This window comes from Melozone crissalis, unplaced genomic scaffold, assembly GCF_028551555.1.
Source record: "Melozone crissalis strain CALT ecotype California unplaced genomic scaffold, PUWL_Pcris_2 ptg000008l_1, whole genome shotgun sequence".
NCBI lineage: Eukaryota > Metazoa > Chordata > Aves > Passeriformes > Passerellidae > Melozone > Melozone crissalis.
This window is the reverse complement of record NW_026535786.1, coordinates 10,986,433-11,011,354: the sequence shown is the minus strand read 5'-3', so window position 1 is coordinate 11,011,354 and position 24,922 is coordinate 10,986,433. Positions and strand designations below refer to the sequence as shown.

The window sequence follows — 24,922 nt, the reverse complement described above, 5'->3', positions numbered from 1 at the left end:
GCAGAGACAGGAGCTGGGTGATCCTTGTGGGTCCCTTCCACCTCAGAATGTTTTATGACCTAAGATTCTCTCTCACTTTATCTATACAAAGCTTATGTCACAATCTCTGGTAAGGGTGTGAAACCTGTGGCAGACATCCCAGGACAGGGCTGTGTGCCTCCCTACAGGTGATTCATGCAGCAGGTGGTTTTCCCTCTCTTGTGGGCTGTGGGCAGGAAAGCACACAGGTGCAAGTGAAAGTTTAGAGCAGGGGTAGGCATTGGTCAAGCTTATGCTTTGTCTTTGCTCAGCCTGGAAAGAGGATGGGCAGGTGTCCATTCCCTAGTGTGGATCAGAAGCCAGGCTGAGATGGAAAAAGGCTTGGCACTGAAACCTGGCCTGGCCCTGCAGTAAAGATGAGCATGGCACGCTGTGTGCACAGGGCTGGAGGGATGTGAAACTACAGGGAAAGTGCCAGAAAGGGAACAGTGGTGGCTTGAATAAAGTGTATGTGATGCAAAAGGCCAGGACTGGTGACAGTACTTGGTATATGCAGTCCTTGTTTTCTTGAACATATCTCCAGCTTTGTCATGATCTTGTCACATCAAATCATCTACTTCAGTTCTCTTCCCTCAGTTTAACCACTGGGGTACAGGAACTCACCCGTACTTGGCATTGCAAATTGCTTTCTACCCTGGACCTGCAGTCTGGCAAGTTTCTTGAGCAAGGGCCTTTGCCTGCATCTCCCTCCCCCTCCATATTCTTCAGGACCGTGCCTGTGATAACAAAAGAGGTGTTGGGCCCTCACCTCACTTGCATGGAACACTGTAGCTCATCACTGCAGTTTCTTCTGAAAGACAAGAAAGAAAATACTGGTGAGACACACTGTCAAAAACCCACAAAAGGAATCCAGCATTGAGCCACTGTTCCTAGGAGAGGTGTTCCCTCTGTTTACAGGCTACAACTCCCCTCCATGTGATATGTGAAACCACGGGTGTGTGCCCCTGACTCTGCAGCTGGTCAGGATTCACCCAAGGCAGGAGGCTGCAAGTCCCAAAGAGTTCCATCACCGTTATGAATGCTATGCAGTTATGAATGCTTCACTTTCTGGAGGAATAGCAATCCCTGACACATTTCTAGCTTTTCTTCCCACTAGGAACCTCACAGAACAGAGGACAAGCTGGTTTTGGTTTTATTCTCCTAAGGGGGCCCTTACTCTTCTGAGTCATCCCCCCAGTATGGTCCCTCTGCTTTTTCTGTCTCCCACAAAGCAAGTGCTCAAAAGCACAGCTCCTTGCTCCACTCTTGTTGGGAGAGCCAGACCCTCAGTGGTTCTACACACCAGCTTCAGGCTGCAAGTTCTGGAGCCAGAGGGAGGAGGACCTACCGTTTTGAACACCAACAGGTTAAGTTCATGCCTAGAGAGCTTCTAAGGGACAGTCAGATAACAAGGTGAGAGATGGTATTGTCTTAGACTCAACAAAATTCAGAAATTGTCTTTCCCGAAGTACATTTGGGTCGTTTTTGCAGTACAGCATCTGAGCTCACCTGGCATGTAGTAATCATAGATCTTGATATTGGCTGGTTTATGATCCTTCACTTGCATGTCCTGCTCCACCAGGAAAGTGTAGGTTTGAGGCTGTCTAGTCAGCTAAAACCAAAAAATGCAAGGATTAAAAACAGAAAAGGACAGAAAACTCCTGTAGGACAACCCCTTTTACGTACTTGCACTCAGGCTCTGTAGAGACCTCACCACTGTAACACTGTTCTGCTTTCTAATCCATCTCAGAAATATCTTTTACTTCCCATTCTGTGACTTTTGGGTCACCAAATTTAACTCAGCTCATGGGGAACATAAAAAGCCTACAGAGTCAGTGTGCACTACCTATATGGTGTGCTAGTGTTCCCCACCAATCCCACCTTCCCATCCAGCTCTACTCTGAGCTCCTTCATGCACCTGGCCTCAGTGGCTACTTTCTTATTCACAGTGACATCAGCTCTTATTCTCCAGTCTCACATAACCCTCATCATTAAGCAGACAAATACAAGCTGTGTAGGGTAATAGTTACATCTGCTGTAGGGTTGTAGTTACATGATCTGCTGTTGATTGCAGTGCACCTTGTGTTACCTGGCAGCTTGAGCTGAAATATTTCTCTGCATTTTCTGCTCTGTGCTGTAGATGTAACGAAAGCAGCAGCTCTGCAAGCCTAATGCATCCATGTGACACTAACCCACCTCCTATGGGGCCAGCTTAGCTTGTCCTACTCACAGAAACTGAGGATGAAGGATCATAGAAATGCTCCTTAGAAATGCTGGAGTTTTAAATATATGCCAGGTCTCATTTCTGGTGCTGTTTAGGTATTCATGGAGCTAGAAAAAGGCTGGAGTGGCTTTTAATCTGTTGATTCATGAGGCTGTGGAGCGAGCACTTCTGTTCACACAACCATCTGGTTTAGTTTCAAAGGATCTTGGCAAAATCCATGAGCAATCTTGCATGCTCTCTGCTGCATTCAGGTTGCTTAAGAGCTTTCTAAGATTTCAGGCTTGCTTGGATTTGCTAGATGGATCTTACTACTACTCCTCAGTCCTACTCAGGCACCATATATATGGACTATCAATAGTCACTTAACAGTGCCAACAGATGTAGGCTTAACATAAGAGTTTGCTGTGTTTCACTCAAGTTAAGTAGCCCTGTAAGTGGCTCTACAGATGAACAACTGCCAACTAACACTTTTCCAGATCAACAAATGTGGCGGGTATGCAGGAACAACAGCTCTGGACGGTTAAAATAGTAATGAAACCGGTAAACGAGTAAAAGCTGTCAGTCCATAGCCCCTTTAATGATGATGTTAGCCCAAATTACACTCACTTCCTCCAGGTAGAGAACGACTTGGTCAGCTTTGCTTTCAACTTTCTTCACTAAAGGCATTTTCTTTAGCTGAAAATAGGGGGAAAATATCAGAAAGGCTTTAATAAAAAGCAGAAATATTTAGGGGTGTTTGTCCTTGTGATAGTACGGGCAAATATTTACATGGCCAGGGAAGCTGTTCATGTAGGGAAAGGCAAGGTGCAGCTTGGAAGAGACTTTGAGTATAAGGATTTCTTAGGAAGAAAATAACTTGTTTCTCTGCCCACAGGAATGATCACATTTCAGCATACAGTCCTGCATGATGGTCATCCATCACTGTTCCCATCCCAGCTGGACACAAATTCAGTCTCACCTCTTCCAGTGAACCTGCCACGGGGCTGTATCCAGACAGCAGCTCCACTTGGATCAGGACCATGTTGGTGGACACACGGTTCCCTGTGTAGCTGCAGCAGGAACCCAGAGGACAGCACTAATGTTACTTTCTGAGCCATGATCTCCAGATACTCCAGCCCAGCTTTGGTACTCAGGTGGAGGAATGTGCCTTTCTTTCCAGTGTTTCTCCTGGAAGCATACCTGTTTCTACACTGTAATAAATCTTTGTGCTTCCCTTGTTCTTGCTTTTAATTGTGCCAAGGAGAAAAAGTTCCTTGGAAGCCTTATGGTATTACCTTCTTTAGGCATGGCAAGGAATATCACATCCTATGCCTGTTCTCTTGGCAGTTCTGTCCCAAGCCATGTGGGAGTACAGCAGAGGAGAGTGGTGTGACAGCCAGGAGCAGAGGAGGGAACACTTAGGAGTATGTGGCAGTCCCACAGTCCCCCATCATTAGTGTTTTGAGACCTAATCCTCGACAGGGATGAGACCCACAGACCTTGGGAGGATTGTGTGAGGGGCAGGGGACAAGACAGGACTACAGCCTGAGCCACCCCTCTGGGGCCTTGTGCCTCTCATCCAGCTGGGGAGAGCACGGTGGGGTCACCGCAGCACTTGGACCCCAGGAGTGAAGGGGAACCCTGCCAGCAAGAGACTGGTGTGGTGCCAGAAGCCTCTCAGCACGGGGGAGGGAAGGGGCAGCTGAGTGTCTCCTACCGAGCACGGATGGTGACAGGGAAGCGCGTGGCGTCGGGCACGGCGCACTCCGTCTGCACGGACACGGCAAAGGTGGCCTCGCTCCTCCGGAGAGGGATGTGGTACCTCAGGATGGCCTGCCAGGACAGAAAGAAGCTGCATGGCAGAGAACAGCAGGGTTTTCTTTGCTAGAGTGTATTCTTGGCTAGACTCGTATTGGTGTAAGAGAAAACCATGTGGCAGAAGCAGAGGTTCTGCTGGTAGTGCACTGCTCCTGGTGGATTTCTTGGAGGAGAAGAGCTGCTCTGGCTGGATGGAGATGATCCAGATTTCATTTGGGGAGTAGATGTTACCTTCCTGCTGGATCACGGTTACCCCAACCAGCCTTGAAGGCCAGATTCTTTCAAGTTACTACAGCAGTTTGTGTTCATGGTTGGCTAAGTAGCAAAGTAAGATATTCTCTGGCTTTCAAGGCTTTTCACCAGACAGAATTTTTTTTCCTGGCTGGGCTTACCTGCAGGAAAAGACACCCATGGCCCTGCACACGCAAGGTATAATCTTGGGGAATGGCTGGCAGCTCCACTGTCTGTAGCAGGAGGCGATTGCTTTTGTCTACTCGGAAGTTTTGGCTGAACTCCTTGGAAGTGAGAGAAACCTGAAGATCAGGACTATCCTTGCTGAAGACGTTGGTTGCATACAGGGCTAGGGCTTCCAGAGCAGCAACTGTGTCCTGAGGAAAAAGAAAAACATCAGGAAAAGTGGGATTCCTGCTTTCTATGCATGTCCAGACCTTAGCCTTTTCCTCTCTCATACTGCAGCCATAGCACAATAAGGGTTGAGCTTTTCCCTTTGGCTTTTAGCATGGGATTATCCATAACGCCCAGGATCTGTAAAACCATACACCCTTTTGAAATTTATTAATTTTTCTTTTTTTACTATGGGCTGTTAGAACCCATTGCTTTCAAAAAAATTGCATCAAATCTGATGATGATGATGGCTCAAGGGGATTACCTGGGTTGAAGCAAAGCCTCCATATGGGTTTTGCTGCTTGGTGAGCCAAGACACAATCTTGGATGCCTTTTTGATTTCATCTGATGACAAACTTGACTTTGTAAGGTGAGCCATGAGGATACTAGATGTCAATTCCACATCAACAGATGGAGCCCGATACCAAGATAGGGAATCTTCTTCCTGTTTGGACTGTTGACTCCAGAATATTTGGTCATCTAGAGGTGGAATGGGAACATTTATGGAGTGTGTAGATGCATCTAGTGACCCTGGGGTTCTACTTAGCCCCTGTACATAGGTACTAAACAAACACGTACATTGGGCATAATAGAGTTGGACAAGATATATGTGCATAACTCCCTGTTTGCTGCCCACACCCAGTATTTTCCCAGTAACACCTTAGGCCTGCAGGCTGAGGAGGAGCTCCACAATATCCTTGAAGCTCCCCTGGTTTGGGTGACTGGGAGGCCAGGACTGTGAGATGATCCATAGAGACAATGTGTCTCACAGTGTGGATATAACCTGGGACAGCTTGGCAAATTGAGGCTTGGATAGACAAGCCCTGGACTCCCCACAAAGCTCTGGCAGTACCCACCCCCCCTACTCATTCCCTCCATTCCAGTGGTGGTTTAACCCAAGGATTTCCACACAGTTCTGCCAGTGGCCCTCCCTCCTGCCCCAGAGTCCGTGGTACCTGATATTGTGGCAGCCTTATCCAGTCTTTTGAGGATTTTCTGCCTGAGGGCCTTGTCCCCGGCCACTGCGAAGGCGTTTGCAGCCAGTGCCAGGCTGTAGAGGTTGGGACTGCCAGTGTCAGCATGGACCAGGTCCCTTATACACTTCAGAGCTTTCCCCACAACTGGGTCCTAGGATACAATTGAAAGCACTCTCGTTATGGGCAGGGTGTTTGGGAAGGGAATGCAGATTCCAGTGTGCAGAAGAGGGTGGAATCCAAAGGCAGAGCCCAGGCATTGCCTGTGAGAGGCTGCGCACACAGCCCGCTCCTGCTGCGGATACTCACGGAGTGAGGCATCCCCGAGCGGATGAGAGCTATCACAATCACAGAGCTCAGCCCCAGGCCTTCCTCCACCGCACCCTGCAGACACCACAAAACACAGATGAGGGATGCTATGAGAAGGGAGAAGGGAAAGATTTTCAGTGCCTTCTGGCCCCCTAGCAAATGCCAGCACAGGAAACAGTGCTGGCCCTATTCCTTCTCCTATGGAAGAGACATGAATGGTATCCACTTTTAAAGGTCCTGCTTACCAGAGCACTTCTCTGCAAGGGTGCCCCAATCTCCTCTGGGCAGCTGATTCCCTCCCTCTGCTGAGCACACTTCCCTTTCTCCTCCCAAATGTAAGATTTTCAGTAGCAGATTTCAATGCCAGGAGGAAGTGATGTTCCCACAACCCCGCTGCAAGGTGGCGAGTCTTAACCCTTGATATGGAGGCAGGGCAGGGCACTGTTTCAGTTCCCAAGTGCACATCATCAGATGCAAACCTTCATCATTCATAACTTGAAAAAGTGCCACAGTGACTAGGCAACCCTGAGTGCCACCCAAGGGTGACCCTGGTCACTTCAGAGCCTTCCTCCTGCAAGAGTTCATTTGTTCTTGGCACCCAAACTGGACTAGAAAGTGAAGGAGCTCTGAAATACCTAATGAACCACCATTGACACACGTCATACCATCAGACCATTGTTGAAGAGCTTCCCCACACTCTTGAAGCAGCCAGATGGAGTCTGACTTTTAATCAGGGCACTGGCAGCATCCTTTATGTTTTGTTCATCTATGTGGATGAAGTCCCGGGCTTGGCTGAAGGTCTTCAGGACAAGAGCAGTAAGCCTAGAGCCAAGGAAGGAAGGAGGATATCGTCACTTGATGCACGTCTCTAAGAGGAGACAGGAGTCTTTGTGTCTTCTACTACATTCTCCCTGTAGAAATACCAGCAGACCAAAGCCCCTGTGCAGATGGAAAACTGGAAGCAGTGCACATGAGCTCAAGAAGCTTGAGGTCAGAGCCATGTGCAGCAAGAGAGAAAAATTTCAGTTCTTCAGACCTTCAGAGCTTTGCTAATTCCAACAGGGTGCTTTGCTGCCCTGGAGGGCTGACATTTAGTGAGCTCACTCAGACCCATTCCCAATCCTGTTTGGGCACCAAGCATTCTGAAAACCTGTAAAAAAGGTGCCTTTTCTGCCAAGTTTTCAGAATCAGTCTTGTTTGGGGTGCTCAAGAACAAACAATCCAACAGGGGTACTTCAGGTTAGCTCATTGTCACATTTGACAGAGATGTCCCATAGACTAAGAGGAAGATTTTGTATATTTATCAAAACAGATAAATAGGGAAAGTGATGGCATATTGGGGAGTGTGAAACCTGACATGACATAAATGTTATGGAGTAAGAGATGGATATTGTTCTGGTTTCAGCTAGAGTGGAATTGATTTCTTCTCAGTAGCTGTTACAGTGCCATGTTTTGGATTTGGCATGAGGACGGTGTTGAGCGAACAGCTGTGTGGTGCTTAATTTCCATCTGGGCTTAAGACATGACACCTTCCAAAAAGTCTCAGGAGTAATTTCTGTTCACAACTCCACGCCTTCAGACTGCCTCAGTTTCCCCAGACCAAAATCCAAGCCAGCTTGAGCCTTACCAGGTCAAACTGTTGTTCCTCAGTTATGTCTGGATATTGTTGCTTACCAAGTGTTTCCTGGCTCGCTTCCTTCCCCAAAGGCACTGTATGAGCCATCTGTGTGCTTGTACAGGAGCTGCTGCTGATATCCTGCAGGAAGAGGCTGGGGATAGTGAAGATGCTGTGTGCCTGTCCTGTTCTCCAGGAGCCAACCTGCCCCACCAATCCTGCTGATCATTACACAGAGCATTATCTCTGAGAAATTTAGCAGAGGGGTGCTGTGTACTGTGTGTTCCGCTGACATGCAGAACTGACTAGCCTGATTTACACTGCTGCAATTACCATGATGCCAGGCAAGGGATGCTGCACACATCCTGCTCAGCACCAGGCCTCTGCTGAGGCTCCTTCCACACAAGTACTGTGGTGGACACCACCAGCTTAACAAGTAGGAATTCACTCACCGCTTTCCAGGTAGCCAATGGCCTTCTGTTTGATTTCTGGAGTCAGCTGTCCTGTTTCTTCAAGGTATCGTGTGATAAAGACATTTGGGGCAAAATGAACCATGTTCTGCTCACCACAGCCACTGGACATCTGGAGAAGCTCATCTATGTTGTCCAGTGCTGTTCCCATAATGTCACCTGTAGGACAGAACCACAGCTTTGGGAGCCATACGCATTCTTGCACGTAAAACAACTCTGGTCTCACAGATTCTCCAGGGAACCTGCTAGGACTGATCTCAGTTCACCTCTGCCCATGTTATGTTTACAGACTGCAGGAACAGTGATTTGCTACCTGGCTGTCTCTCCCCTGCTTTGGTGAAATCATACATCCATCCAGTGCCACTTGTATAGGAGAGACAGGATACTGCTCTGGAAGACAGCATCACACCTTGCTGTACATATTCCCTTTCATTACTTTATTTGCTAAAGAAGACACAGTGGCACCAGAAGACATGTGCATGGCTAAATATTTCCCAAGACTCTTCTAAAAACTCACCTAAGAAAGAGATGTAGGCTCTCTCTGACCCAAGGACAGTGTTCTCTGGCAGAGTGAAAGAGATTGTCTCTGAAGCTGAAGTTCCTGCAAACAGCAAAAACATCAGAACAACAGGCATGAGGAAGATGGCAGAGTCACAGGTGTCCCCCAGGAGATGGTGTAAACAGGTCTGGGACCACCTCATCAGTTGGTGAAATCAGCATTAAAAAGAGAGGATCAGACAGAGATCCGGCCACCCATGGATGAGGGTCTGTGATGTGGTTAGGCTGTGGCTTGATGTTGCCAGGAGCTTTTAGTACTGGGTAGGGCTGAATGGCTTTGCCTACCCATAAAAGCTCCAAGATCCCTGACTTTCTGCTCCCTACACACCTCCAAAGAGTCCTAGAGTGCTCAAACACCACACTGCTTCCATCTGATCTCTCTGTTCTGTGCGTAAGCACAGCCCCAGTAAGACAGTACTTGGGGCTCTCTGCACCTACCTTCAGGGCACAGGAGTGAGGTGTGGGTCTTTTCCTCCAGCTGCCCCTCTGCCTGGTGGGGAAAAGGCTGGTCAGCTCAGAAGGGAGAGCGGTAAAATCAGAGAGCAGCTGTGCAGCACTCCACCTTTGTGCAAGCACCTTTTCCATCCTCGTGGGCCTTGGCAAAGGGCTTCACACAGACAGCAGAGACATCCATGCCAACAGTGAAGTTGTACTGGGAAGCAGGTTTCTAAGCTGCTGTGTGGCCTTTGAACCCACTGCCCTGCCAGCAAGCAGTTTTGACATTTCTGTCCCTTCCAGGGGAGGAGCTCCAGTCCAATCTACCCTTAGAAGCAATTGCTCCTTGACCAGTCTCCCTGAGAGATGTGCCCACCTCCCCAGCTGACTCTTCCTTCCCAGAGCCACCCACCAGGCTGTCTTGAGCCCAACCAAGCCCCAGCCTCGCCAGAGCCCTGCAGTGCAGCCTGACCTTCACCAGCAGGTGTTTAACCACCGTGTCCTTCCCTCCTGACTCTGGCACAACCGCTGTACGCTCTGTGCAAACATCTTCCTGCTCCACCACCTTGGCAGTGACAGTAAAATTCACCTTCCCTAAAAAGCAAAACATCAGAAGGCTGGCTGGCACATCTTGCAGATGTTTTAGTTTGCTCAGCCTTGGGCTGCTCACTCATGCTTTGCATAGAAGGCCAGTCTCCCTTCCAGCCCAGCTCTGGCTTCCTCAAGCAGCTCTGCCAGTCCTTCCCACCCGTGCCCCTCCCTTGATCCCTTACCTAATTTTGTAGCCTTCACATCCCAGGAAAATGTTTTTGCTGAATCAGGGCACAGGCAAAGAGTGAACCTGACATTTTCATGAAGAAACTCAAAATCCCCAGAGTCCATTAGGCTAAGCTGGAGCTAGAGGTGGAACAAAAGGGAGTTCAGGATACAGAGCTGCTGCTGCTGCTGTGTTTTTCCATTCAGGTCCTTGATTCAAATAACAATCAATCCCACAAATCAGGGGTATTTTGATGGGCTGTTGCAGTATCTGTGGGACACCAGCAGTGTCCCACAGATATGCAATCCACATTTGTAAGGTTTAGCTTCTGGGGAGGAATAAACTGGTCAGTGATGGCTCTGTGTGGAACTAAATTGAACAACTTCTTTGGTGTCTTCTGCAAAGTGCCTAAGCAGGCAGCCCCTTTGGGTCTCTACTAGTAAAGGAGTTCCCACACATTCCTGTGCTCCAAAGCATCCTGGAGGGAGCCACTCACCGCCATGCACTGCTCCAGGTAGCTGAAGACTTTGACCTTCAGGGGAAATGATTCTCCCCGGAAAACAGAATAGGGCAGAGTGGGTTCCACAAAAAAGGGCTTGAAGCTCCGCAGGTTGGTGGTCTCTGAGATTCCCAAGCCATGGCGCTCTGAGGTGCAGAAGGTCATGGCTCTCCAGTCTGTGATACTGTCAGGTACTGTGACAGCTAGCTCAGCAGCCCCTGAATCACTGAGGAGAAAACAGAGTGGAAAAGCTTGTCCCCATCCTGGATAGATTTCTCTTGGGAAGACAAATGCGGAAATTCAGACTATGAAATCGAAGTGCATGTGAAGGCATAAGGATTCCTGGCAAGTAGGACAGAAGTATGGGAAGAAGAGCAAATAGGTGGGCAAGGAATGACTTGAGAGGAAAATGCAACCCAAAATTTGATTCTGAGCAGTGCTGCACCTGAAATTCTTCTTTTGTGTGGGCACAGAGGGCTCACAGGGGTGTGTGTTATACATCCAGTCTGTGCCATGGAGTATAGTGTGACACTTTCTATTGGGAAGGTGTGGAGACACTGGAACATGTCTCTTCTGAGGTGCATATTGACAGGACAAAAGGTAACACACAGCTGGAATGTGGGAGATTCTGACCTGACATGAGGAAATACCATGAGGATGGTCAAACATGGAAACGCAGTTTGAGGAATCTCCATCCTTGGGGACACATAGTACTTTACTACAACTTGATCTAACAGGACCTGCCTCGTGTAGAACGTTGAGCTATGGATCTGTGGAGGCCTCTTACATCCTGCAAGAGTGTGTGATGTTAAATTCCTAGAAGCATTTGGAAAATCTCAAGCAGAGACAGGAACTGAACAAAAACTCCATTGTCCTTATCCACTTCTTCATACCTCCCTCCTTTACTTTGTGCACAGAAGGCAACAATGCCCTGTCTCTGCTCCTGCCCATTCCCTCTACTGTGTCTGGTAGAAAGTCTATGCCTGTGGAGCCACAGCCTGTAGTTACTCACTTGATGGGAACCAGAGTCCAGATGAATGTCTCTGGGAACCAGGTACGTGCTGCTGCTGACTCGCTGCCCAGCTCGGTGTGCTCTGCCTCAGCAGCTTCAACAGCAGCATCTGCTTCTGAGTACAAGCTCTCCAGGTCTGCCAGCTCATCAAAAGCTGTTGGGAATACAAGCATTCATTCAAAGGCAGAGCAACTGTGAAACCAGGATAGAGTCCAGCCAGGAAAAGCTCAGTTCTCCTTCCCTCCCACTCCCAGCCCAAACCCCCTTGTCCTCTCCAAAATGCCCTCAACTTCATCATTGTCTTCCACAAGACAACTCAGGAGGCCAGGGAGATTCCAATATGTGTGTGCTCCCCCATGAGACATTTTACCTGCTCACAGTTTTGCTCACATTCCCTGCAGAAAAGCCTAGATACTCCCCAATGCCAATCTTGGTTCATTCTCTGGTTTCCAAAAAGACCTCTCCTAGTCTCACAAATAGATTTTCTTTCCTGAGACAGATGCCCCATTTCCCTCCTTGACCATATTATCTCCCTGCTCACCAGCTGAAGCTTCCAAACAGGTTCAAACCCTGCAGCCACCTCTCTGCCCCTCCAGGGCTCTGGACACACACTCCTGCCAGGGCTTTTCCCTTCTCCCTGTGGAGCACAGCTCCTGTACAGCCTCCCACTCATGCCTGTAAGCCATCCCAGCACTCTGCATGTTCAGCTGCCCATGTGCAGCCTATATGTTACCCGTGCTCTCCAAAGAAACAGGAAAAATGGAGATGTACACATGTAGTCGTAGTCAAAAGTGGTCTGGGTGCGGCACTCAATTGGAGACTTGATTTTAAGGCTGGTTAAAAATGTTAGACCTGCATTCTGGAGGAAAGAAGGGGACAAAAGAAGGCATATTTCTGTGGAGGGGTTGGTGTGTCCGAGGGTCTGTCTCTTCCCCCTCCTCCCAGCATACCACAGCTACTCTGTGTTGTTTGCAGGTTGTGCACCTCAGCACAACCTGCAAACTTATATCAGGCAAGAAAGCAGAACTGTCCTGCTCCCAGAGCCTGGTCCTCATGCCAAAGGACTGTGGGGATGACCACTTGCATGTGCATGCCTGTGCACAAAGTCATTATTTTGGCACCACAGTTTGCTGCCCACCCTAACCCAGACTTTTCTTTATCCTTCACTGCCATTCCTTTCTACTGTTCTTTCTCTCCTTTCCTTGGGCTCCCCTTTTCTCTCAGGTGCTTTGCTTCTCCAACCTCCAATTTTCTCTGACACAGGCTGACAATTCACACTGCTTCCAATCCATAGAAAGTCTAAAGGGGGCCAGTGGGGAGTTAAGTTCTAGGAATCTGCCTAATCAATGGGAATTTATCATGCTGGGAGGACAGAGTGTCATTGATCTTTTAGTTCAGAAGCTTGGCAAATTCAGATTGTGAAGTCACCAGCATTTACAGGAAAGACAGTCTGTGAAGCTACCCAGTGCTGACCTGGGATACAAAAGGGCTTGGCTCAGCTCTTATATTTCAGCCTTTCTGGAAATTAGATTTACCTTCAGAAGTTCATAAACATCTGGTTGGGACACTGCATAAGAGTATCTGTTGTACATGAACGGTGACATCATTCCTGGTGAAGGGGTGGCCTTAGAGGCACCAGTGATGCCCGGGCTCTTGTGGATGGTGCAGTAGTCACTGTAGATGTCTGTGAGGGTGCTGAGCTGCTCCTGAGCATAGCTGAACATATTATACACCTGTAGAGAGAGAATGAAAACAGTACAGGTCAGTGTGAGAGGTGTGAAGATTTTCATTTCTATCCAGAGATTTCCTGTCACCTCAGAGGCCAAGCTCAGGTCCTGCCTGTCACAAAAACCCAGCCCCAAGGGTTTTGAATTTTATGGAGAGCCTCCACAAATTTTGGATGCATAGCACCAGAGAAGAACACGAGCCCCTCTGGGGTATGGCTGCATAGCTGTGGCCACTTCTAGCTTAATAATTGTACCTGTGAACTGAATGCAAACACTGAGGACACCTTCCCTGCATGGGAGGAACATTGGACAGCTTCTTGTCTGACTGAAGACACATCCTGGATCCACCAAGCCAGTGTAAAGAGGCAATTCAGGTGTCCTTAAACCAAGGTCTAGAGGAGAAAAGGAACACTTCCACTGCCAGTACACCACCTAGAGCCCACTCTGTGAATGGAAGGACTGTCTGGTTCATGTGAGCTGGAACAAAGACATGGAGCCTACCCCATGCTTGGCTTTTTTTTTTTAACATGACTTTTTTCAGACCACTGCCATGTATCAGTTCAAGAGATGGATGTCTCTTGCCTTCTTCTTGCCACTGTGGTAAAGCACTGTAAGTTTAACCAGGATGTGACTTCAGGCTGTAGCTGGGGACGACTATGGGTTATTTTAACAGAATACACCCTCTAGACACTGAAAATTTTGGCTGGTGTTTGATGTTGGCCCTCATTTTTTCTCATTAAGCCATGCCCTGTCCCCATTCAAGCACTTATTGGTATGTCCACCGTGTCTTATTAGCCAGCAAAGGTCAGCACTGGAGTGACTCACACTATCCCTGGACAGCTCAGCCTCTGGCCTCAGGAGAAGGACACTTTTGTCAACTGCACGGATGCTGCACAGGGAGCCTGGTGCAGCCTGCAAATGGACCTGGACAGTCGATCCTGGGAGTGCCACTGCTTCTGAGAAGCCAAGCTTCACCTGAAACAGCAGGAGAAAGGGGGGCTGCAGACACTGAGAGACGAAGGAAAGGTGAAGCTGTGGTTATTGGATTCTGCTGCATATCTACTGCCAGTTTGCAGATCATTATCCCCCCTCCAGCCTATCTGCCCCTCTGTGTTTTGTGCACTGCTTACATGGTTCCTGAAGCAGCTGGAGACTTTCAGACGCAAGGTGTCAGCTGCCACTTGTCCCTCAGGGAAGGCAATGTAAACAAAGAGGGTAGCCATGGATGAAATGAGGTCAATGGGCAGAGTGATGTTGAAAGACCCACTGTACTGACCTGAAGGATGAAGGAAAAATTGAAAAAGTATGGCAAGGTGCAAGGAAGTCTTCAATTCAAGGATGACAGCAGCAATGTGCTCTTCCTCTGTAATACTTCTGTACAGATTCTTGCACAAAAACTATTCTGCCTTGCTTCTGGGGAGGCCACAGCTAGGCCAGGATGGAGGTTTTTATAGCAGTGACCTTGTATCATGACACACCTTGGCAACAGTGATAGTTGGAAGAAAAATGAGTCTTTCCACTTGAGCTCAGAAAGACTCCATAAGTTACTTTGCCATTTTCCTGCTTGGTAGATAAACTCTGACAGTTTCATCATTTGATCAGAAAAAGAAGGAAATTAAAAGACAGAAAAAAGATAGCATATTTCCTACAGGTTTTTTGTGCCACCTCTGTGGTTTCCTGTTAGTGTCAGATCTCTTTTGACTCCTTCTCCATCTAGGCTGGAAAGACTCTCTCGTTGGATTCTTAATCTGTTCCTGGCAGTTAGATGCCCTTACCTGATGGTGGATCAAGAAGCACTGTTGTTTGGCCATGATGCACAAGGGACCCTCTGGCCATAACCTAAAGGGTAATGAACAGAACGAAGGGTTGAGAGTGCCTCTGCTCCACGTTTCTGGGCCAGCAAAGGGCCCTGTGCTGACACAGACCGGGCGCAGAGCTGAGCTCGCTGGCGCTGCCCGCACTCACCAGGTGGTAGAAGTGTGCTCTGGCAGCCCGGTGGCCCAGCTCTGTGCCGAGTATGTGGTAGTGCACAGTGACCTGCTGCACGTCCCCACAGGCTGGCACTGCCTGCAGGGGCTGGATCCTCACTGAGCTGCGGCTGGAGGAGTAGAAGGCCCTGAGTGGGAGCGATGCGGTGCCGTAAGAAACCTTCACGTTCCGGCCGTTCGTGTCCTCCGGCTGGGACTTTGCCTGCGGCACAGAAAAAAGTGTCTGAGGATTTCCTACAGCTCTTCATACACCAAAACCAAGGCTGACTAAACAGTGGGCTCTGAACTATCCCAGCATAGGGTGTCTACTTCCACCTACACCAAGTTCAATCAGTCCTTTTCTGTGGAGCTTGGCATTTGCCTGCTGTCCCACACTCTGGGATAACTAGTGCCTAAACAGGAGCAGGGAGCAGTACACTGCTAGGGCTTTAGCTGAAGTCCGAAATTCTGCCATGCTGCTGTTACCCTGAGAGCAAGCCAGATCATTTGACTATGTAAAGTGGTTTATCAGCCCCTGGATCAAACCACTGAAGCCTTTGCTTCGATCTGGTATATTTGGGTAAAGTATTAGCATGGATCTTCCCTTATAATGCATTTCGATTCTAATGATCTGCTTAGCTCCAGACTGGTTTGCAATAACTGGTTCCCAACCTGTAGTATAACTTTACTGCTGTTGTCCCATGCTGATGTCTCTAAGACGAAGGAGGCCATCCCAGTGTCATCTGTGAGGTAGGTCTTGGTCTGCTTCCTGCTCCCATAGGACACTGTAAGAATCACCTTCTTGTTCTGCAGGGGTGTCCCACTGGCACTTCTGAGTTCCAGCTGTAACAATGCAGAGAACAGTCAGAGAGCTGGAGGCCTCAGGATTGAAAATCCACCTCCCAGTAGAAGTCCCAGTCTCCCTCTCTGTAAAGGGACTCTCAGTGTGAATTTTGACATCTCCAACCCTTCCCCATCTATGCAGCAGCCATCTCATCTGGCAAAGCCACAGATCCTGCAGTCATACCTTTGGATAACCTCTTGGTAGATATGTCAAAGGAGGGATTGGGACAGAGGATTGTGCTGGCAGCTTTGGGCAGCTCAGAACAAGGGGACCCGGGGCACTTCTGTGCCTACCACCTGCTTAGGCCCAGCCACTGGGATTTCCATGTTTCTTCCCTTTTCACTCACATTTCCATAGTAGGGAGCTCCTTGCTGATAGTAGTAGCTCGTCCCCCAGAACTGGAGAGTTGTGATATCAAAAGTGACCTTGCAGTTTTCAGTGGTGTTGAACTCCACCCCTGGGAAAGACAGGAAGCACATGCAGGTGAGCAGAGTGTCTAAGCAGGCATCAAGATTGGATAAACTCAGTGAAGGGGTGGACTATCACTCACAGGGCACTGCAGTTTCTCCATGCAGCTTCAGGAGTCATTCAACACACACGCACTCAGCTAGAGTGCCTCCTACACTCTGACGTGACAGAATGACAGCAGTCTGTCTGGAGGTCTCTGTCAGACACTTCTCAAACACTCTTTCCCACTTTAAGATGGTCCAACTCACAATTGTCCCTTTCAATTCTCCTTCCCTCCTCCCAGCAGTCACTAGAAGGCAGCATTTTACCTTGCCTTTCCCATGTCAGTTCTCAGCCTGATGTCTCCTCCCGTGTGCCCATCTGAAATCACTGCAATTGTTTGCTAAGTGAATGTGTGTCACTGCTTCTGGCAAGGGGCCATGAAACATTTTCTTTGCAGGAAGAAAAGGAAGGCTTTGCAAAATCTTGTGAGAGTGGTAACCTTATAAGAAACCTTCTCTCCCTATCTGGGATGTGGAGATAAATCTAGTGAGGAGCTAATAACAGTACACAGTCAGGGCTTTGGTTATGTCTAGTTGCTCTGAATAACATCTCATTCCAATGGACTGTCCTAAAATGTGGTTTATAAACAAGAGAACCTGTCCTGGCCCACCTCTGTACACATTTTTAATTTGATGAGAGGACAAGAGAAAGCAGCTCTTGCCTATCTCTGTCAAAACAAAATTACTGCCAGAGAAGGCATCAAGACTGGATGAACTCAATTGTCTTATAGATAAAACCCCAAAGACAAGTACATTTTACAAGTGTAAACCAGAAGATTTTCCACAAAGTGTAGAATCAGTTTTTTTCTACCTGTTCCACTTTCTTTCAGAAAAGCCTCAGCCTCCAGATTGAAATCATAATTATCACCATGCTTCCGGTGGAAAATCTTAGTATTCACTTCAGTGGAAAAGCAGCCGTCCTCATTTGTCTGGGAATATGAAATTGTATTTGTTAACCAATTATGAAGGCAAAAAGAGTGTTCTGTCCCTTTGCCCTCTCCCCTCCCTTCTGCAGGAGGGGTGGGTGCTCCCGTGCTCACCTCGCCGCTGTAGTCCTTGCAGATACTGCGCTTGGCTTTGGAGGACCTGCGGTTATAGCGGATGTGTTTGCGGCACACCACGGCCCTCACGCTGCCCTGCACTGCCTTCCCATAGCTGTACCTGGCAAAGGGAGCACAGAGGGCTTACACTCACACAGAAACACTGCCTCAGGTGTGAGGCATGTCAGCTTTACCCTGTGGTTTGCAGCCATACAGCCCAGGAGCCTGCAGGATATTCACGGGTCATCAGCTCAGCAGAGGAGGCCAAGAAGTACAAATGGCCTCATCAGATTGAGGCAGAAAGCACTGCTGGGCAAGTTCTCTCCAAGCCAACACCAGCCCCACCAGGCAGGGCTAGGGGACACTGTGCTGGCCACAAGCTCAGTCATTATTCCTACAACCCTGTCACTAACAAATACAGCAGAGGTGCTCGATTGTAGGGCACAGGCTACATTGAGGGAATGCACTGTCATTTTCAGACTCACAGAGAAAGTAGAGAGAGACAATATGGAGAAAGGTGAGAGTCCAGGAGGATTGCTTGGCAAAGGATGACAGGGTACCAAATCTTGGGGTGAGGGTAGGGTTGGCAGAGACCATTTTGAGCTCAGTTATTGATGGCTGTGCATTTTCCAAACCAGTAAAAATGCACCTTCTGCCACGATAAGTCAGCTCACATGCCACAGACGTGGAGAGGGAAGTTTTCCTCAAGGATGGTGACCACCTGAGGCATCTGGATGGAGACACTGAACTTGGGCAGCACTGTGTGAAAGCAAGAGAAAGATAATTCAGTGAGAATAGAAAGACTTAATTTGCTCCAATCCTTCCAAAGTGGTTGTTTACAGAAAATAAAATCTCTCCTTTCATTCCAGCACATGGCCTGGTAGGAATACATCAACAGCCCAGTTAGGAGAATGGGACAGCAGCAGGCAGCTTGAGTCTCCTCCCCAGAGCACAGCTGTGGGACAGTGTCTCAGTCCCATCCTCAGGACATGGGGGAGGAGGAATCCAGTGGGCCTGGGTGAAGGTCAGTGATTACACCTCTGGGCAGGCAGCTGCACTTCCCAGGAGACAGCACAACCTGCACAGCTGTTCACAGCTGCATGGCCCATCCAGGTCTGTGTGAGGGGGTGGGGCTGGAGGCTGGCAAAACAAAAACACCTTTCTCTGCTGCCACCAGCTTCCTGAGACTCTTACCATACTCTTCCACCCTGAAGGTGCGTGTGAGGCCGGGCACTCTGATGGCGTACTCTCCAAGCGGTGCTCCTGCAGCCAGCGGGAAGGACAGATCCACAATGCCTCCCACAGGTGCAACATCCAGCCACTGCGCAATTCGGTTCCCCTTGGGGTCCTGCACAGGTGGAGCAGAGACTAGTTATTTTCCAGTGCAAAAAGACTCTTTTGCAGGATGTCCAAGATACCAGGGCATGGTCTGACCACATATTCTCTTGTCCTGAGGGCCCAAGTCTATGGCACAGCAGCAGTGCTCAGGTGAGCCCAGGCTCAAAGAGCAAAGGACATTGCTCCCTGTCTCATTGACAAAGTAAATCTATCATATCATTGTTTCCTGGTGGCACTGCCATCTCTGACTGCTGCAAAGCTGTTGTTTACTGCCTGCCTGTCTCACTAAGAGAAAGAAGTGGTCCTTCAGACATCTCTGTGGTCACCTGAGCTGGCACAGCCCACAAGGTCACTGTAGAGACATTCCGCCTAAGGCACAAGTTACTGGGGAGTGATGTCTTGAATCCCCAGGAAGGAATGGGGAAATGAGTCCAGACTCCATGCAGGGGAGCCACTGAGGCCCAGTCATGAAGGACAGTGCTCTCCCAGTGCTGGTTCTGGGAGGGCAGGGTGTAGAACTCCAGGTACAGCCACACTGCCCAGCCAGTAGGAGCTTTGTGATGGGTTGATGGGATTGCTCCCATTCATCCTGAGGTAACTGACTTTCTGCATTGATATTTCCCAACCACCATCTCCAAACCTGTGTCCTCCCCAAGGTGAGAAGAGTTCATCACTTACAATAAAGTAGGAGCTTTACCTTCAGTTCCACCAGGCGCTGCTGTGGGGAGGAAACAACAGTCACTGGTGGGATGCTTTCAGATAAGTTATGTCCACCTCCCTGTATTTTTTATTTCCCCAACCATCCACCAGTCTTCTCTAAGCAATTCCCAGGGACTGCCCATAACCCATGAGCAGCTGCTGTCTTGCAAGTGGTGCCCAACACTGTTTGTAAGCACCAAAAGCAATTTTGAGACCAGCTGTACACACATCTCCGGGCTGGGCCAAGTACTGGGTCAAGTAGAAGACATGCAGGCAGCTCATAATATTTCCAGACTTCAGGCATCTTCCCTCTTGACTTACTGTTTCACTGCTGGCAATGAAGTTCTGATCCAAGGTCACAATCCGCAACTTGACTACAAAGCAAGAGGAAAACAGGACTGGTTGAAATGAAATCAAAGCTTTCAATAGCAAATAACAAGAACACATGGCTAAGAAAGATGTGTGCATGTGCTTCACTGAGAGGGTGTGGGCAGTAGATAGAGCCTTCCACTCCTAGGCCTATGCCCAAAGCCCTGCTAGGAGCTGGCAGCCTGCTAGAAAAGAAGGTGTGAGGAGAGGCAGTGTGGGGCTTTCTGGGAAGGCTGGCTGTGCTGGTGGCAAACAGCATTTTTCTGGACAGTGGGCCTGTGGTGGGCCACTCAGTCTTGCCTGCAGTGAAGGCCATCCCAGTGGAAAGTGTGGAGAGGCATGGGGCCAACAGCTGAACCCTGTGGTGATCCGAGCTGTGCAAGGGCAGTGGTGGGACCTGTAGGACTGCAATCCTCACCTGAGGAAGTCTGTGGGGAAGAGAGGGGTTGAGAGCCCTGACAGACAGACATGCCTTTGACTGGAGCAATCATGAGTACAACACTGTGGCTTCTAAATCTTTTCTAACACATCAAGGAAAACAGACAAGCCCTGTTCACAGTGGCATACAGCACGCTGACACAGGAGAGAGATATTCCCGAACCCCGCAAACCCTAGAAGTGATGTGGCCGTCTCCCTTCCTGAGCAGGTCCTGCTCAGAGGACTAGAGAGTACCCCACATTTTGCGGCCTGAGGACCACTCTGTCTCTCACAAGACATGGCATTCTGTCCATACCAATCTGTCCAGGTTTGTACACAGGTTTGTCTGTCTGGATAAAAGTCTTCTTGTCTGCATGCTTGATTAGGACTTTCTGTTTCTTCTGGAACTCTGAGTTGGCTTCCATGACTGTGATAACAACAAAAGCCACTTCCTCAGGGTTTCCAACAGGAGGAGGGACCTGCAGGTATAGTTATAACCATCATTCAGAGTGGATCCCATTCACTGATCCCGAGGTTTTTGGAATAACAATTATGATATAACTTTTGGGTTACTCTAGTTCTTCTTGCCTGAAAAGTGTTCACAGAACATTTCAAAAAGTTTTCTAGAAGGGTAAAATATTAGTGGGGCTACATAGCAGATAGGACAGTGGCAGACCTATCCAGGCTGAAGCAGAAGATTTACTGGCCAATTAAGATGTCCTCATGGGAAGGCACAACTCTTTGCATTCCTGCCCAGCAAGAGCAGAACCCATGCCATATCCACCCTAGTGAAAACCCTGGAAAGTATCTTCCTCACCTGAAAGCTTGTGCAATGGAAGAAGGGGAGCTGAGAGACGGACTGAGAGATCAGAGTCTCATTCCCAGCGCCGCTTTGCAAGGTGACCGACACATGGATTGGGACTGCTTGCTCTCTGCTGAGCTGGAGACACACTGTCTCTGAGAAGGGGTAGTAGAGCTGAGATGGTATTGCCACAGCATAGTTTCTGTTGGGAAAGAAAAAAAGAGAAGAGAGAGAAGAGAGAGAAGAGAGAGAAGAGAGAGAAGAGAGAGAAGAGAGAGAAGAGAGAGAAGAGAGAGAAGAGAGAGAAGAGAGAGAAGAGAGAGAAGAGAGAGAAGAGAGATTAAACTGACCTTCTAAGAAAGCAGGTTTTGACCTGTATTTAGGTACTTCCTAACAGACTTCTGCCTTCTTCACCTCACTGTCATGACACCAGTGGGACATGACACTGTTCTCATCCATGGGTACTGCAGACATTGATACTGAGGCAGTGCTATATGCTGTATGCTGCATGCACATATAAAATTATAAAGTGACTGCCTTACAAACTGAAAGTGAAAATAAGGTGAAGGGACCTCCCCATGTCACCCATGCGATCAGCACCAGCTTGGCTTTCTTACAGGTTTTCCAAGTTTTCAATGTTTTCACGGAACCACACTACATTACCATCATCAGTTTTTTTTGGCTGGTTTTCCCCACTGTTCTTGGGCTCAGAAACAATGCCCTCTGCGAGGGACCCAGTGTCCCAGCTTTATGTCCCAGACACAGAAACTCATGAGCACCTTCACTTCAGCTCCTCTCTCACACTCTTGTCCTCTTTGCACTCTACTTGCTCTCCCATCTCTGCATCTACTCTGAGCTGCATCCATAACACCAGAAAGCTGTTCACACTTTGTTTCCATCTTTTACTGTACTGTATCACCTAGGACCAACAAAAAGCCAACATTCAAGCAGATTTCAAAATTCTTGTCACTGACTCCTCCCACTCACTGCCTCTGGACAGGCTCAGCCAGCAGCATATTTTGCAGGAAGCAGAGGGCAGGGCCTGGAAAGATCAGAAAAGCAGGAGGATGGGAGATGACCTGCTGGCAGTTCTCAGCTGGAGCTCAGCGCCCTGGCGAGACGGAGTCAAAGTCCTGCTGGCCAGGAGCCTTTGACTGCTGTCACACTCGAGCGCTGCCAAGCTGCCTTGAGGATCTCAAAACACATAAAAACAACATTTTGTTTTTCCTATTTGAGCTGACTCATGGCACCTCCCTCCTGCTGATTGTGCCAAAGGATGGGATAAGCACTAAAAATTCACTGCTTGAAACCTCCCATACCCCTCCTTGCTTTTAATGATCTTTTACTCTGGAACATTTTCTTACACCCCTTTAACATTTCATCCTTGCCCTTGCCTTCTGAGCTATAAAAGTAAGAAAGAACATCTCTGGGTCTGTCATCCAAGGGTCCCAAGATCCAAGCTGGATCACAAATCTACGAAAAAAATTGGAATACAGGCAGGACAGCAGACAGCCTATTGAAGGAAGTGGTATTTCCATAAAGCAAAGCTTCATGCTGAGGGTAACAATGGCAAGTAGACAGCAGTAAAGCACATCCTTTGCGTGGGAGCTTGTCAGCCTATGGAACAGGTCCTAGAGGAAGTACTCCCATTGGAGAAGGTTTTTAAAACTAGGCTTGTGCACAGCACAACACATGCAGCAGGACGGAACCCAGCTACAACCCACTGCCGTATTTTTCACTGTAACATCTACTGCTCAAGCACAGTCATGCTACTGTTTGCACTTGTGCCATGGCTGCAAAAGCAAACGCCTACAAAAAAATGCCAGAACGAGTTCACAAGCCAGGACATCATAGCAGTGTCTCCTGGAACAGGAGCTGCATTCCTGACAAAGTATAGGAAGAGAAGCTGTGCTGGGAATTGCCCTTGAGAGAGGTCTGAGGAAAGGCATGGTGGGAGCAGATGGCCAGCCAAGCCTGAACAAATACACTGCTGTACCAAGAGCATCCCTACCAGATACTTGGGCTCATGTTTGCTCACTTTGTAAAGACACTCAGCTTTGCTGGCTAAACTATTAAATGGTGACCTACGTCTCTGGGAAGAAAGGCTTAGCCCAAAGGAAACATGTTCTGGAGCACAGTAGGAGATGTGAGATATTGGAAGGTCAGAATTAAGCACATGCAGAAAGCTGGTACAGTCATTCTGCCTGACTCCTTGCTGAAACACATGGTCTACATCAAAGGCACTAAAGGAAGAGCTAATTAGCAGGGGGAATGTGGGGAAAGGGCACATGGAAATCAAGCAAAACCTTGGGAACGTGAGAAATTATGCCTCTCCAGAAAAACACACCTCACCTTAAGACTTCTGTCCCATTTCTGTCATCTACTGCCACCCCCACCGGGATCCCTCACAGACCAGAGCACATTTGCAAAGCAGTGATGTTCTTACAGCATTGCAGGCATTCCAGCCGTGGTAGGCAGGAGAAGGATGCAGCCCCACAGGAAAATGATCCTCCACATAGCTGAATGCCGGTCGAATTCCTCCGTGGAAAGCTTAGCCACTCCTCAATACCCCCTTCTCCCCTGCTCCTGCTGTCTTCCTTCTCCCCCTCATCCAGAGCCGAAGGAGAACGCAACTCCTGCCCTAACCAGACGCCCGTTCCTCCCTTGGCTTCAAAACCAAGGTGGAGATCAGGCTGCTCGTGGCTGGAATGTGGGCGGGAGAAAGGGGTGGCGACAGCGTTTACTGCCTACAAACCAGAGGCAGCTGCTTCCAGAGTCTGTAAGGCTTGTCGGTGTTTCCCCGGGAGAGGGCTTGTCCGCCTTAGGCAGCACAGCTGCTGGCAGCAGCAGTACTTAGTTACTGTATTTTGGTACAGGGCCCCAATTTAAATAAAATTTTCCCCATTTTTTTACTGGGACGTCATCAGAAACATTTGGATACAAATTAGTTCTTTGTGATGTCCGTGGATTTTTCTCCATGGTTCTTCTGTAGAACTTCTTAGGTATTATTTGCTTCTTATTGAAATTTCACTCCTGCTGGTTGTCTTTCTGTTTTTGTCTCACTAGTTTGGACTTGAACTCAAACCCCATTTTAATTTTGGAGACTGACATGTGCTCCCAGATCAGTGACATACAGTGCTTTAACCCGAGGTTCATCTGCAGTGTCAGTGCTAGGTTAAAGGCTGGTGTGCCCCTGTTACATCAGACTGTGGTCTAAGAGTGTGGGTGCCAAGCAGACGGATGCAGACTGGCCAAAGTAAATCCAAGGATTGCTTCAGCTGGGAGCAAGGCACAGGCAGATGGCAAATTCTCTCTGTGCTTGTGTACCTTTGGTTGTGCTCTGCTAAAACACAGCAGGGGCCAGGACTGAATGAAGATGTGCACCTTCAATTGAGATTGTAACTGGAGGGCAAATTCATCCAAGCCCTGTGCTCCTCACTGCTGCCACTCAGGACATGGAAACACAAGTGTTGTATTGCAGTAAATAGTTATTCAGTTGTTTGCAACACACAAGGGTGCAGTGCCCAGGAAGAGTCTGGAGGAGGGGGCTGGTGGTGTCAGTGTAGAATCACCTTATTGCAGGGGGAATCTGTCGGAAGACTGGGCATCCAGCTTGGGCACATGTAGAGTAGTGATTTGATAAAATATGTGTGGACTTAAAGTGTTCACACATATTTTATTTATTTGGAAAAGCCTAACAGTGGAACTATGAGAGGAGTTGGCATAGGTAGCAGGAACTGCCCTGGAAATGATTCTAGAGTGCCCAGGAGGATCAGACATGGCTGGGATGGATGGGTGGACAGAGGTAGGGATGCATGGGATGGAGGTGATTTGAAAGGATTTTACTCCCAGCTTGGAGTAACGACTGGATGAGGGGAAGATCACTAATGTTACTTTTTACAAACTGAGGTCAATAGC

The 24,922-nt window shown here is 48.6% G+C and overlaps 1 protein-coding gene across 1 annotated transcript; it reads right to left on the bottom strand.

The window, feature by feature from the left end:
* Positions 1 to 788: 788 nt before the first annotated feature.
* On the bottom strand, positions 789 to 23,521 carry LOC128933085 (alpha-2-macroglobulin-like protein 1). Its single transcript, XM_054269956.1, has 35 exons — positions 23,451 to 23,521; positions 21,020 to 21,206; positions 20,519 to 20,681; positions 19,738 to 19,790; positions 19,415 to 19,435; positions 18,574 to 18,727; positions 18,054 to 18,138; positions 17,380 to 17,500; positions 17,151 to 17,268; positions 16,178 to 16,287; positions 15,659 to 15,829; positions 14,985 to 15,209; positions 14,795 to 14,858; positions 14,150 to 14,295; positions 13,845 to 13,994; positions 12,828 to 13,025; positions 12,064 to 12,151; positions 11,293 to 11,446; positions 10,278 to 10,506; positions 9,798 to 9,921; positions 9,497 to 9,618; positions 9,028 to 9,079; positions 8,549 to 8,632; positions 8,014 to 8,190; positions 7,621 to 7,702; positions 6,612 to 6,768; positions 5,947 to 6,021; positions 5,620 to 5,791; positions 4,929 to 5,143; positions 4,432 to 4,647; positions 3,939 to 4,054; positions 3,201 to 3,291; positions 2,849 to 2,917; positions 1,528 to 1,630; positions 789 to 829 (listed from the first exon to the last, which is right to left on the bottom strand). Exons 1-35 carry the CDS (start codon positions 23,519 to 23,521, stop codon positions 789 to 791), a joined length of 4,404 nt encoding a protein of 1,467 aa, XP_054125931.1.
* Positions 23,522 to 24,922: the final 1,401 nt, after the last annotated feature.